The sequence below is a fragment of the Pelobates fuscus genome, chromosome 3 (assembly GCF_036172605.1).
Source record: "Pelobates fuscus isolate aPelFus1 chromosome 3, aPelFus1.pri, whole genome shotgun sequence".
In the NCBI taxonomy this organism is placed as follows: Eukaryota; Metazoa; Chordata; class Amphibia; order Anura; family Pelobatidae; genus Pelobates; species Pelobates fuscus.
The window spans coordinates 233,221,945-233,237,168 of NC_086319.1; the positions used below are offsets into that span (position 1 = coordinate 233,221,945).

At 40.3% G+C, this 15,224-nt stretch overlaps 2 protein-coding genes across 6 annotated transcripts in view; one reads left to right on the forward strand and one right to left on the reverse strand.

The window, feature by feature from the left end:
• The window catches only part of DMTF1 (cyclin D binding myb like transcription factor 1), a 43,314-nt gene extending 39,543 nt beyond the window's left edge, over nt 1–3,771 (forward strand). For both annotated transcript variants that reach the window (XM_063448196.1, XM_063448197.1), the window contains one exon: nt 1,943–3,771. In XM_063448196.1, the coding sequence (XP_063304266.1) occupies nt 1,943–2,040 (98 nt within the window). In that variant the 3' untranslated portion in view covers nt 2,041–3,771. The remainder of the gene's footprint in view (nt 1–1,942) is intronic.
• A 1,118-nt stretch (nt 3,772–4,889) lies between these two features.
• TMEM243 (transmembrane protein 243) overlaps nt 4,890–15,224 on the reverse strand; it is a 30,138-nt gene continuing 19,803 nt past the window's right edge. For all 4 annotated transcript variants that reach the window (XM_063448199.1, XM_063448201.1, XM_063448200.1 and 1 more), the window contains exons 3-5: nt 14,718–14,768; nt 11,779–11,883; nt 4,890–5,458 (exon numbers count right to left, since the gene is read on the reverse strand). In XM_063448199.1, the coding sequence (XP_063304269.1) occupies nt 5,336–5,458; nt 11,779–11,883; nt 14,718–14,768 (279 nt within the window). In that variant the 3' untranslated portion in view covers nt 4,890–5,335. The remainder of the gene's footprint in view (nt 5,459–11,778; nt 11,884–14,717; nt 14,769–15,224) is intronic.

Consider the following 15,224-nt stretch of genomic DNA (forward strand, 5'->3'; position numbering starts at 1 on the left):
GATCCAAAAGAAGGCAAAAAACCCAGTTCGAAGCACTTTCAATTTTACAACAAGCTAGGAAAAAAATACTTTTGACCCCTAGAATGGCAGTCAGGTTTATCCTTGGATCAAGAAGCTAATACCACACAATTTAAAAATGATATTCCTGACTGATTATATTTTTGCAAGTATGCATCCAGTTGCTGTTTAGACATCTGTACAGAATCTGCTAAAACCACTTCTTCAAGCAGAGGATTCCAAATACTTATTGTTCTTACTGTAAAAAAACATTTTCCTTTGACTAAATTTCCTTTCTTCCAGTCTAAACACGTGACCTCTTGTCCTATGTATAGTAATGTGTGTGAATAGATTTCCAGACAATGGTTTGTATTGGCCCCGGATATATTTGCATAATGCTATCATATCCACTTTGAAACACAATTTTTCTAAACTAAAGAGGATTAAATTTAACATTCCTTCATAACTAAAATGTTCCATTCCTTTTATTCATTTTGTAGCCCACCGCTGCACTTTTTCTAGTGCCATAATATTCTTCTTTAGAACAGGTGCCCATAATGAAACAGCATATTCAAGGTCTGGTCTTACCAGTGATTTATAAAGAGGCAAAATTACATGTTCATCCAGAGAATAAATTTCTCTATTTATACAGGACAAAACCTTACTGGCCTTGGTCACTGCTGATTGACATTGCTGCCTAGTTTGTTGTCTATAACTAATCCCAAATCCTTCTTGTGTGTTGTTATCCCTAATTCACTACCATTTATGGTATAGGTTGCTTGTGCATTCTTTATCCCAAAGTGAAACTTTGCATTTTTCTACATTAAACTTAATTTGCTATTTGAGTGCCCAGTCCTCCAACCTATCGGTCTGCAGCAAAGTAATATATTTTCTCACTGTTATGTGCAGGATAATGCAGTGCACATTAGCTTGCAGTGACCATGTGCTTAGAAGTGGTAGTAAAGGGAAAAGCAGAGAACTGAGGGGGTCAGGGTGGGCTTTTACATCCACACATTCAGAGGTTTAATCCCTAAAGACCACCCATAGTAACACTACTATTGCAAAGAAGATGAGCACTGTGGCTCCGTCACAGTTATCTCCATTATATATTAGTGGGAAATTATATTATTTTGGTGCATCTTGGCAGTAGCCCTCTGCTATAAAAATCCCAGTATTATCATCAAAATGTGTAAGTTACCATTTATATTTGTGGTAAATGCAAGCAATTGTGGATACCATTTGCAGATTGTGTTAATTACCATTCCCTATACACTGAGTGAACTAACAGGATGGGTAAAAGCAGTGAAATGCTACTCTTCTCTCCTTTTGTGTGCGGATGAGGGTTGTTTATATTAGGACACCACTCCTTTCCACGATTGTTGCCATAAATTGAGTGTTTGAGAAGAACACCAATCCTGTAATCCATATGTGCCAGGCCTCCACCTTGGTATTTCATGACCATGCTTCCTATAAATAGTGTTTATGTTAATATAACTTAAAAATAAAAGTTAGAAATTGTAAAATAAAATGTATTTTTTCACGTTAATGTTCTGCTTTAGGAAACAATGTATGTAGATGGAAAGCGTGCTGTATCATTATTGATACATGAAAATGGAATGTTGCTCATTTTGCATATAGACATTAGTCATATAGTAGAGCTCTAGGTAGCAATATTTTTCCTGTAGAGTGTAAGATTTGATATAAGTCCACAATCTTTCAATGTATTAGTTTGCACCATATTGTAATTCAATTTAATATCTGAAAATTATGACTTGCAAACAGAAATACCTACTGTAAAATGTGGAATAAATAACATATTTATATAAATATATATTTTTATTTAGTTATTTATTTTCCCCTCACAAATCAAGGTCCTTACCAAATATGAGCAATATTTATATTGCCAATTTCGTTAAAACTAACTTTTTATTTGTTTCAATCTAAGATCCGATTCTGCAACATCATGGTGAGAGACCAAACCTGAACGACTCCTCTCTAGATGGACCAGACTCGGATGACTCAAAAGATGTTGAAGATCTTTAACAGTGCATTCCTCCATTCCTACTCACTGGTCCATTACTGGGCTTTGCTGCATCCATTCCACCCACCTCCAAGTGCTTTCTTGGGAATGGCAACCCCAGGTGGTTTCAAATGAGTTGACTATTTTTCTAAATGCCCTCATATCACCAGCTTATTGTATTACAACTGGACACATACTGCTTTGGCCAGCACTCTCCCTAGATTAAATATCTTAGGAAAGCCAGTTTCCTTTAGCTGCATACAGATAGGAAATTAGAGGAAGTTTACAAAACCACAAGATTTCCTTGCTTTGTCTGCATTTTAAATTACTTTGAAGTAAAGTACTAAGTGCAACAGACATTTTGGAAAGGTTTATATTTTTGACCATAAGAAGGTGTGGGCTGTATAAAGCCTGGTGTTAGTACTTTGGGTCAGCTTTAACAAATGTCACTGATTAACATTTGCTTACATAGCCTTTTATGATCAAACAGCAGGGCCTCCCTGTGTGGTTATGGATCTCTCTAGTGAGTATCGTGTAAGCAGCAAGCTCGTGAGAGATTCAATTTTGTTCCAAGTTATGTTACAAGCAGTCAATGGAATGCTCTGAATAGGAAATATAGATCAAGTTCAGAGGAAATTGTTATAGTGGGTGTCTGGCAGGGCACCTATATAAATGCATATATCTACAGGACTTTATGTGAACTATGCAAAGAAACTGCAGGAACCGTATTTGTGAATCCCAATCCTTTCAGTTGTATGAAATGGTTATGGTGCTTAGCGTTACCCTTTAAACACATTAGAAAATTTAATGTTACAGGGCCTAACTGAGGTCACACTGCAAACACATGCTTTTCAGGGTAGGAAGTCTGCATGATGTGAGATACTAAACAGTAAACAATAAGATATTATTCACACAAATAATATATTTATGTAATTTAATTCCCCATTGGTGTAAGATACAGTTATGGTAATGGCAAAATGACAAACTATTTAAACAGCAGATCTTTATCATGGTCATAATTACAGGTAGTGATATAGCATTATAGGTTGTGATCAGTATAAAATCTAATTAACTTAAAGTTCAACACTAAAATGAGCAGCATATGCAGACCTCCCCCATCCCCTGAGAATTTACTTTTATTTGTAAAATGTATTTATTGACAGAGCCTAAAAGTGACTGTTCCGCCAGACACTTAGAAATATCTAGGTCAACATTCTCAGTAGATTTTAATCTAAACAAGTTTAACTATAACAACCATTAAACTTTTTTTTTTTTTAACTCAAAGTAAAGTTGTTTTATGACCTCTCATACAGGTGCAGAAAACTGACCTTGTGATACTGGCAGCCAAATCAGATTGAGATTTCCTGTCAGATTAGTCCATAGCTTGCCACCATTCAAATTATTGTGTTCAGACTTGCAAAGCTGATGGACTAGACCCACATTTGACCACAATTTGGAGAATTTTCTTTCTTTTCTTAAATGTGGTAATTTGATTCACTTTGTTTTCTATTGAAAACCATGAAAGGTCCAGATTTCTTATAAAAGATGGGATTTGCTCATCTTATAAAGTATATTAATTTTTACTTTTTCTAAAGACAAAATTGTCTTTGCAATTTTGATTTTTTTCCCACTCTTTTACAAGTGAAACAGAAGGTTCCTATTGCACTTTCAGCCAGCTGTATTTTCCTCATTGTCTCACAAGAAAATCCTTAAACACGTAGACCGTAACGTTTTGTTTGTAGAATAATCTTGTTTTGTCCCATTTTGATTGTAGAATAATCTTGTTTTGTCCCATTTTCCCTTGTGTAATTTAAAAAAAATAAAATAATAAGTTCGGAGGTTTAGCTATATGTAAAATGGGTTGACTACTTTTTCTTATAGAGAGTTTATGACCCATTTTAGTTGCTAAGTTAATTTACTTACAATCCATCAAAGGAATCCCAGAAGAATGGAAAACTGTAGACATCAAACATAGGATGAAGGTTCCCAAGTGTTGATATCTAGTACAACACAAAAATAAATAAATCTTATAAAAAGGCAAAGAGGGAGTAATATCCGGCTGCTTCCTTACCTTTAGGGGTTAAACCATTCATGAATGGTTTAACCCCAAATCTGGTCTGTGGCGCAGGTTCTCTGTCCTCAACCGCGGTCAGAAATTCTTCTTAAATAAGTCTCGCACTGCTGCCATTCATGAGTGATTTAACCCCTAAATGTAAGTTAGTGCCAGAAACCTTCTGGCACCATAAAAACTTAATTGCCCAGGGTATATACATTTTAAAAGAAAATGGAAAGTCACCTATAACTTGTTAACTTTTTATGTGATGTTCAATGTTTTATTCAAGGGTGTAACTTCCAGAGAAGTGACAGTTGCACTTTAAGCCCTTACAAACCAATAACTGTTTATGCTGTCAAAACAATCTAATAATTTTGGAATCTAAAATAAAACGTTTCCTTAGCATAGCAGGGTGTTAAACAGCTGTATATACTGAATATGCATGAAATGTCTGCTTGTATAAGGTCATGGGGAGTAGACTGTAATGTCAGCAAATAATGTAAGTGGGGTTTTTCAGTGGTAGACAGTGGTTTAAACTGTGGTAGAGGGCCACTTTTTAGTCCCAAAATTGCAGTGTTGATGCATTAAAATATGGTACATAAAATATATAAATATATATCAGACCACCAATAGTACCAAAGAGTCCACTTTGTATGATCATTTTACTTTGGGATGGGTGGTAATCTGCCAAAGGTGCTAGTTTGATTTCGTGTAGTTGAAGTATTGTTGGAATATATTTATTTTCTTGTATGGTTTTCCCCCATAAGATAGGTGCTGGCATTTTGTAGACCTTTTCAAAGATAACTGACAAAATGGCATGTAAATATTTTGTTTTATTTATTTAAACCTTCATTCAAAATGTCTTTCATAACCTAATATTACAGTTTTGGTAATGTGAAATAGTACTTACTGGCATCTGTTGCATAGTAAAAACAAACTGTTATATTTAAACTAAATAAACACACTTGACATAATGCCTTTGAAGGTTGTTCTTCCGGAATTGATCAGAATTCGTCCCCAAAAACAGAATTTCAGAAACAAAAGTGCTTTCACCAGAATGTCTTAAGTGCAACAATGGTGTTTTTTTTGTTTTTTTAAATAAAAAAGAAAGAAGAAAAAAAGGTGGGGGGTTAGTCTCTTATGGCAGTAAGTCATCGTCACTTCAGAACAAAAAAGGGATAACTGCAACTCCATAGTTTGATCCACAAGGTGTCCTTCTGTTCATCACACCGCTCTGGAACAGGCTTTCTGCTATTGTCCATGTTTCATTTCCCCACATCATGAAAGTATAAGTTGGCACATATACATAACATGACAATAGAAAATAAAATGTAATAGATCAATTTTCTAAACTTAGGTTCCAGGTCTCCTTGTCGGTACCAAAAAATCTGCAGCGTGAAGAAAATTATAAAAATTATTATTCATGTGCTAAAAACATCCTACAGTGTTATTACTGCATATTAAATTTGCTATTGGCAACAGCAGCAATCTTTGACCTAAATATTTTTATAGTTCAGTTTAATTTAAAATTTACTTTTCTCATCTAATCAATGTATCAATATTTTGAAAGTAAAAAAGTCAGTTCCAGTTTTGCAAAAATGTGTGTAAAACAAAAAAGTATTTTGTTTTAAATTGATAATGTATGAGTATGGTATTCACCTTCTTCCCAAATCAGGCTTGGATGAACCCAGAATACTGTACATACAAGTGGATTACATGTTCTATTTAAAACAATGACAGGATGTATCCAGTTATTGTGCCTCATTTATCATAATCAAAAAACTAATACTAATTGGGCCAGGAGAGAACTTGGGGAAAAGTGTGTACTGCCTCCACTACAAAAACTAGATAAGTTGTGAAAATGGTACAGTCTGCATATTGTTGTGAGTAGCACACTTAAAGGGACACTATAGTCACCCCGACCACTTCAGCTCAATGAAGTGGTCTGGGTGCCAGGTCCCCCAGGTGTTAACCCTTCAGATGTAAACATGGCTGTATCAGAGAAACTGCTATGTTTACATTTGGGGTTAATACAGCTGCTAGAGGCTCTTCTGCGAAGCTGGATGCGAAAATTGCATTCAGCGTGCAGAATGTCCATAGGAAAGAATTGAGAAATGCTTTCCTATGGACTGTTTGAATGTGCGCATGCGCATTCCGCTCCACTTGGGAGCTGGTGGGAGAGGAGAGGTCACCAGCACCGAGGAAGCCCAGCGCTGGATTAAGGTAAGTAACTGAAGGAGTTTTAACCTAAGATATAGTGACAGGAAAACAAGTTTGTTTTCCTGACACTATAGTGATCCTTTAAGGCCAAAACAATAATTTGGGAATATTCTCCTACACCGCAATAGCTGCAGCTTGGATATTTTAACATAACTAATTCCCATATAATCCTTGTAACCCATATTACCATTATAAAGAATAAGTACTACCCCAGCAATCACGCACGCGATAGCCCTTTGGGACAAACTCAACCCCAGGTACGATCTCTCCCCAGTGACACCGATATACTGCAAAAAAATTTCCCACCGGGCATGACAGCAAAACAATTCACCGCATTTTACCAGAGAGACATCTCCAGACTCCTACACCTATACCGACAAGGGGAAATGTTTAAATACTCCGAGCTACCAAACGCAGACGCTTTGACCATGGCAGACTACTTCCGCTACATCCAACTGCGAGACTTAGCACAACAGCCAGGAGTCAAACAGGCAGGTATACCGCCACCAACACCATTCGAAAAACAATGTTTTGATGCACCACTTCGTCGAGGACAAATCTCAGACATCTATACCACACTCACAACGCACGCCTCCCACATCAATCTAACTTACATTACGGCATGGGAAAGATACATCGGACCACCGGAGGACCCGAGCGACTGGGCAGCCACGAACTCCCTCACTACATGCGTAACGCATAAAGAACAGGCCTACAAAACCATCTTCCGCTGGTACCGGACGCCACACAGACTGCAGCAAATGGGCCAGAAACCCAACACCGAATGCTGGGAACTATTTGGATAAAAGGGTACATACCTCCACTCTTGGTGAACATGTCCCAAACTCAAACAGATCTGGACAGAGGTACAGAGCCTCATCGAACAGGTGAGGGGAAAACCCATCTTAGCACAGCCATGGACAATGTTACTCAACAAACCACTGAACACCCTCACGAGACAAGAAAACAAACTGGTGGCCCGCATAACCCTAGCTACTCGCAGGGCAATCGCAGAACTATGGGCAGATCACCGGATCCCCAAACTAACGACCATCATCCGCAAAATAAATGAAATCTGCGACTTAGATGAACTAACAGCGCAAATACATGACTCGTATAAAACGTTTCATTGGACATGGGACCTCTGGACCTCTCAGAACTTAGGCATAACACTCCCATAGTAACACCTACCAATACAACCAGACCCACCCTCCTGACAACTCAACCCCGCTCGGTCTCCAGACGAGGGGAGCTTCAACCCAAATGGCCACCCACACCTTGACAACACAGGCATACAAAAGATAGACGAACCCACACAAACCCCCCCCCCCCAAACGAAAAGAACATTCAAACCAGTGAGCCCTCTCTGCCCCTCCCCCCACCCTAAAGGCCCGGCCGGTGAGGACGCACGGACACGGGGCGGGACCCCCGACCACACACCACTCCTTCGGGTCCCTCAAAGGGAGAACAAGAAACGGAGAGACGAAAAAGGGCAAAGAGGGAAGGAAACACACTCAAACCAACGCAAACGTTACACAAGGACACGAAAGCAACAGTACACCCCAAACCACAACACGAAGCAACTGCTCATGACCAACACCGAAAACCCCCAACCATAACAAGGGCAACCAAGATAAGACACAGACCAGTAAAGGTGAGGGTATCGGACCGGAATTACACCCACTAAAGACACCGATGACAGACCCCCAACACACCCTGATCAGCTCCTTTCCCCCCCCCCCCCCCCCTCCACCGTTCACTCCCCAACAACCCTGAAAGAGACCACCCCGAAACAAATAAAACTACAAATAAGAACTCAGAAACATCGACACACAAACAAACAAATCAGGAGAGCACCTTAGTCTCTAGGAACGCCCAACCGCCCCCTAGTAGGGACAAACAAATGAAGGAAGCACCAGATAACATGCAAACACACTTGAACACAGTCCAAAGGCAATACACGCGACCAAAGACCTAAGAAGGGCCTCACCCGCAACGACAAGACCTGACCGTCCGAAGACCCCAAAACCAAGTACACACACGAGCACCATGGCAACGGTCAGCTTAGATAGACATCAGACTAAGGCTACTCCAGAAAGCGACTTAGATAAGACAAGGTCAATCTGGGACACTGGGTTCGAAAGTTGTGATTGCAATATGTTACCCCTCCCTACCCCTTCCCCTTTTTCTCTTCTGTACCCACAACCCGTACCATGCCAAAATTAAAAACTTAACAAAAAAAAATAAAAATAAGTACTCCTTAAACAAAAAAGACATTGGTGAACAGTTACATTAGGTTTAATAAAAAATTAGGTTACAGTTGTGAAAGATAGCTTTTTTTGTGTTTTACTCTACACCTTTTCAGTTGTTTCCACCCACAGTGCAGTGTTTTCCATTTTACCAATAAAACTACTGAAAAGGGTGTCAGGACAATAATAATATAAAGCCACAACTGAACTTAAACTTCAAGAAACCAGTGTGTTGCCAATACAGCATTACTCATTGCTGCATTAAAAGTGATCATTATTGGCAGAGGTACTTCTTTGTTTAGTTTCAGCCAATTGTAAAAGCTGCAAACCCTGTGAGATTGCAGCACCAGCATATTTTTATTATAAATAGAATAAAACTTCAACCTAAAGTGCCCCTTTTAATTTAAGAGATCAATAAATACAATCTGCACAGTGACTGTAGGTCTTAGTTGCCTTGACATTTGAGAAAACAGTTGGAACATCTAACCATACATTGAGGGGGGGAAAGTATTTGATCCCCTGCTGATTATGAAGCCCAGAGGAGAGATTGTAGGCCTGCGGCCTATTGGGCAGAGAGCAAAGTGGACGGCCAGCTCTCTACTCTCGCGCCTGATCGCAACACATTGGCTCCTGAGATTTCATCCCGCTGGTCTCCCCTATTTGGACCGGTGGGGGTTATCCTGGTCCCCACTGGAAGGCATAGCAGCTGGCATCGATGTGGCATGCAGCCCCGAGCTGCAGTGCTGAGATTCCAAGATGGCCACCACAGCAGCCCTGTGGGATCTGATCCCTCACCCATCCGGTGGAGGAGCTCCCTTATACACTCATGGCATCTCCTGGGCTCTGTTCAGGCAAATGTAGATGCTACATGGCATCACTGTGCCTCGGCTTGGAAGTGGAGGCTGCCGGCAATATTTCTGCGCATACTAGACATCTGCACATGGTTCCCGCCCTCCCTTACCTGAGCCTTGAGTCTAGTGGAGAGATCTGCTCATTGCAACCAAACACCCTCGAGAGTGGTCCGCCAGCGCTGGGTGCGTCATGGGATTACCTGATCCGAGGGCACCTCCAATGGGGCTTAGGGCTGGTGGACCGGATTCTGAGGAACCTGTCAGTGTGCTGGGACTTTCCCACCAATTTTCCTATCTGACACAGCGAAGGTCGGAGTTAGTGGTGGGGTCTCTCACAGGGTTCTGCCATACTTCTGTTTGCTACATCGTCTTAATCAATTTGTGATATAGGAGCAGTTAAAGTGCATGCCCACCAACATTAATATTGTTTTACAAAAGTATGTTCCTCATCCTGAGCAGTTAGCCTCCCTATTATCAGTCTGTCAGTATAGGGCATAAATTTTAGCGAGGTTTAAGTTTTATTCTACAAAGGTATCCTTTCTGTAGCTGAGCCTAATCACCCAGTGGTAATCATATCTTGCAATTAACTACTGTTCTAACCTATATCTTATTTTCTTTCTGTTAACTCTATAGAATTGTGTTCTTGATGTTTTTTCTCGTTAACTATAAAATGTGCAGTGTTTTTGACATTTCCTGTCAAACCTACATCTTTATGTATGTTGTCATCTACTATGAAATGTCTAACCAAGCTTGTTTGATATATAACGCACAATAAAAATAAAGAATGATTTAAAAGAGAGACAGAATAACAACAAAAAAACAGAAAAACACATGGATAAGTTGATTTGCATGTCAATGAGTGAAATAAGTATTTGATCCCCTATCAATCAGTAAGATTTCTGGCTCCCAGGTATCTTTTATACAGATAGCGAGCTGAGATTAGGAGCACTCTCTTAAAGGGAGTGCTCCTAATCTCAGCTTGTTACTTGTATAAAGGACACCTGTCCACAGAAGCAATCCGATTCCAAGTTCTCCACCATGACCAAGACCAAAGAGCTGTCCATGGATGTCAAGGACAAGATTGTAGAGCTACACAAGGCTGGAATGGGATACAAGACCATTGCCAAGCAGCTTGGTGAGAAGGTGACAACAGCTGGTGTGATTATTCGCAAATAGAAGAAAAACAAAATAACTGTCAGTCTCCCTCAGTCTGGTGCTCCATGCAAGATCTCACCTCGTGGAGTTTCAATGATCATGAGAATGATGAGGAATCAACCAAGAACTACACGGGAGGATCTTGTTAATGATCTCAAGGCAGCTGGGACCATAGTCATCAAGAAAACAACTGGTAACACACTACGCCGTGAAGGACTGAAATCCTGCAGCGCCCGCAAGGTCCCCCTTCTCAAGAAATGTACAGGCCCGTCTGCCAATGAACATCTGAATGATTCAGAGGAGAACTGGGTGAAAGTGTTGTGGTCAGATGAGATCAAAAATCGAGCTCTTTGGCATCAACTCAACTTGCCGTATTTGGAGGAGGAGGAATGCTGACTATGACCCCAAGAGCACCATCCCCACCGTCAAACACGGAGGTGGAAACATTATGCTTTGGGGGTGTTTTTCTGCTAAGGGGATAGGACAACTGCACCGCATCAGAGGGACGTTGGACCGTCAAATCTTTGGTGAGAACCTCCTTCCCTCAGCCAGGGTATTGAAAATGGGTCATGGGTGGGTATTCCAGCATGACAATGACCCCAAACACACAGCCAAGGCAAAAAAGGAGTGGCTCAAGAAGAAGCACATTAAGGTCCTGGAGTGGCCTAGTCAGTCTACAGCCCTTAATCCTATAGAAAATCTGTGGAGGGAGCTGAAGGTTCGAGTTGCTAAACGTCAGCCTTGAAACCTTATTGACTTGGAGAGGATTTGCAAAGAGGAGTGGGACAAAATCCCTCCTGAGATGTGTGCAAGCCTGGTGGCCAACTGCAAGAAATGTCTGACCTCTGTGATTACAAACAAGGGTTTTGGCAGCAAGTACTAAGTCGAAGGGGTCAAATACTTATTTCACTCATTGACATGCAAATCAATTTATAACTTCGACATTTTTTTTGTTATTCTGTCTCTCAATGTTAAAATACGCCTACCGTTAAAATACACCTACCGTTAAAATTATAGACTGATCATTTCTTTGTCAGTGGGCAAACGTTCAAAATCAGCAGGGGGATTAAATACTTTTTTCCCCTCACTGTATATTGGAACACTAGTAGTATGGTACATTCATACAAACATATGCACAGAATTTAGTGACCCATCAAAATATTTATATCTTTTCAGTTAGGCTACCCCACTGTATGCACACGAGGGGGGGCACTTCACGTTAATAATACTTACCAGTACGAGACATGTAACCGAGCACAAAATTATGCAGAATGCAAAGAATACATTCAATGGTTTGGGAGGTGGTTGAGGAAAGACAAAAGCACTGATAAGTGTTACCTGTGTGGATAGAAAAAACATAAATTCAACCTCACATAAGACAATTAAAAAAAAAATGCAAGTTCTATTGGTAACAAATTGCCTCCTTTACTGTATTGGGTAAATCGGCTAAAAATAAACAATAATTACAGACTGGGGTACTACTAAACATCCTTCATTCACCATAGTGAGCACACTGATATTACATATACATTCCCAACAGCTTCTGAGAAAATGAAAGTTAAAGTTGTGATTTACAGAAAATGACGTGTCATTATTTGGGTCAGTGTTTTTTCAGACTTGAAGAAATTATATCTCCAATATACTGGAGAGTCTTAAAGGGATACTATACACTGAAAGGCCTGGATGTGGTGTCCCTGAAGCTCTTAGCACTCAGGTGACTGTGATGGCCACTGTAGAATTTTCAGTTCTTCTTCTGTAACCAAGCCTTGGTGGAATTTGTTTTCTTGTTGAAAGGTCAAATGACGCCAAAGTTTAAGCTTCCTCACAGACGGATTGACGTTTTTTTCCTAGGGTTTCCTGGTACTTCAATGAATATTATTATTTATAAAGCGCCAGACACGTAGTTGTAACCAGTCGAGTCGGACACACAGGAACCGAGGAATTGAGGGCCCTGCAGAGGGAGTTGGGTATAGTGACACAAAGGGTAAGAGTAGGCTAGAAAAGTAGGTTGCAAGGTTAGTATTCACGGAGGACTTAGTGTTTTGATGACAGTTGCAGGAAAGGAATCAGGGTGCTGGGAGGAAAAGCTGTTCACAGTTTAATTGATATGCTTTTCTGAAGAAGTAAGTTTTCAAAGATTTTTTTGAAGGAGAGGAGACTGGGTAAAAGTCTAAAAGAGAGGGGAAGGGCGCGCCATAGGAATAGTGCAGCCCTAGGAGTCTTTAACCTCTTAAGGACCAAACTTCTGGAATAAAAGGGAATCATGACGTGTCAGACACGTCATGTGTCCTTAAGGGGTTAATGCGAGCACCAGAGGTTAAACGTAAGTCTTTAACAGAGCGTAGGGGCCTAGATGGGACATATTTGTGTATTAGTAAGGATAAGTAGGTCGGAGCAACATTATGTAGAGATTTGTAAGCAAGTACCAGGATTTTAAATTGAGACCTATATGTTATGGGAAACCAATGTAGGGAATGACAGAGAGGGGAGGCATGGGAGGAAGATGTGCCTCGCTGCCACATTTATTATAGACTGTAGCGGGGCAAATTGGGTATACGCAAGACCACTGAGAATCGCATTACAGTAGTAAAGGCGAGAGAGGACAGAGGCATGGACATGCACCTTAGCTGTATCAGCCATTAAATAGGGCTTCTGAGATGGAAGTGGCAGGATTTGGTGATTAATTGAACAGGAGGGGTGAAGGAGAGGCTGTAGTCAAAGAACACCTAGACAGCGAGCCTGCGAGGTAGAGCTGATGGTAGCGCCATTGACTTGGAGGGAAACAGACAAGGGAGTAGCAACACTTGAGGGAGGAAAGACCAGAAGTTCTGTTTTGGACAGAACTTCCACATGCTGCAGGTTTCCAGTGCCAGAGGATGCAAAGCAGCCATAGAGCATCACCGGAGCCACCACCATGCTTCACTACAGGCAGAGAGTACTTTTCAGCGTATGCTTCATTCTTCCTCAGACAGACCGCTGATCCATAAGGCTGAAAAGTTTCAGTTTTGTTTCACCGCTCCACAAAACAGAATCCCAAAACTTCTGTGGCTTATTTATATGATTTTGAGCATATTGAAGCCAACTTTTCATTTGGGTCAGTAGTGGTGTAAGTCTTGCAAAAGCTTTTTCATAGCCACTCTTTTTTACAACCTGCCTTCTCAGAAATCTGGCCACTGATAGCTTCCTTTTTCTGCCCCATCCAGGTAGTGTAACCACTGTTCCTTCAATTCTAAACTTGCGAACTATGCTTCCAACGGTGTCTCTAGGAACATTCAGTGCTTTCCTATCTATTTGTATCCTGTTTCTTGTTTGGAATGGGTGATGATCTTGTCTCTTAACTTTATGGACCATTCTTTTGACTTAGCCACAGGAGGACTGTCCAGTAATTAAAGAGGCAGGGTCTTTGGCATGGCACCGAGGTTCTGCTCCTTGTAAACAGCCAGTGGTGCTCCGTCTGCAAGGGGTGGGAGGCAGTCAAATGACTTCTGACCTTTGGCTTGACCTGGTTTCTTTGCTGCCAGCCCTGACCACCGGACACTGCTTCCTGTCTGCTCCTTTCTGGTTTCTACACTTCCTCTGTAAATAAAAAGGCCCCTGTGCCCTCACAGATCTCTCAAGTTCCCGTATCACTCTCAGGCACCTGAAAGGGCCGTGTTTGCAAGAGGTTGATGTTCCACTGCAACAGAGTTGGGAGTGCAGAAGGTATGACACTCAGGGTAATTCACAAAAGTGAATTTTTGCAAAATAAATCCAATTGGCAAAATGGGAGCAAAAATAGCCATATTGTGGCTAGGAGGATTCCAGGTCATCTATTTTTGCCTCAGTGTTTCCATTAAGATTTAATTTATGAAAATGCAGAGCTTAACTATTAGCCCTGTACATGTCTGGGCCTCTTGGTATGGATGCCAATCTTTGTAATTGACTTTATTTTGTCAAGACAAGTAGATTGGACTTCCGCTTTAGCCTCCGAGGAGTACTTTTTTTTTTTTTTCACACTCCTGTAAACTGAAGTGGAATTGAAAGTTGTTACTCCAAATAGTGAATATTTGAAAACAATAAAAAAAAAAATAATAATAATAAATAAATTACCCTAATGGTTTCCTTCATTTTACCAGCTAACATGCTGTATCATATTCTAAATGTAAAAAAAAAAGAAAATTAAACATACTTACTAGAGCGAATAGGGATGTTATTCCACCAACAATGATATTGATGATTCTATCCTATAAAGCATAAAATGAAATATTAAAATACATGCAAACTGTGACTGGATAGTCATTCACATAAGCTGTATAATGATCCATCTCAGCTCCCTTCCAGATACAGCAGAGCCGGGAATTACGTTTGCGTTACGGCATTTCTACACATGAAACTTCTAAGTAAATAGATTTCATAACTGCAAGTCCGCTTTTTTTATAGACCTACAGATACACCCAATTTTTATTTTATTTTTCAATGGGCCTTGGATTTGTGTGTGCCATATATGCCAGGTAACTAAATTGTTCCAGGGTATATGAGCCGCTGTTTATCATATTATATAATTATGTAGTTAATTATAACCAAATAAATTAACACCACCCAAATAGGTGGGTATGCTTCCAAACAAAAATCCCAGCTTCACTCAACCCCTTCAAAAAAGGGCTATTTAATCCATCAGTTTATATTAACACCACTAGGGG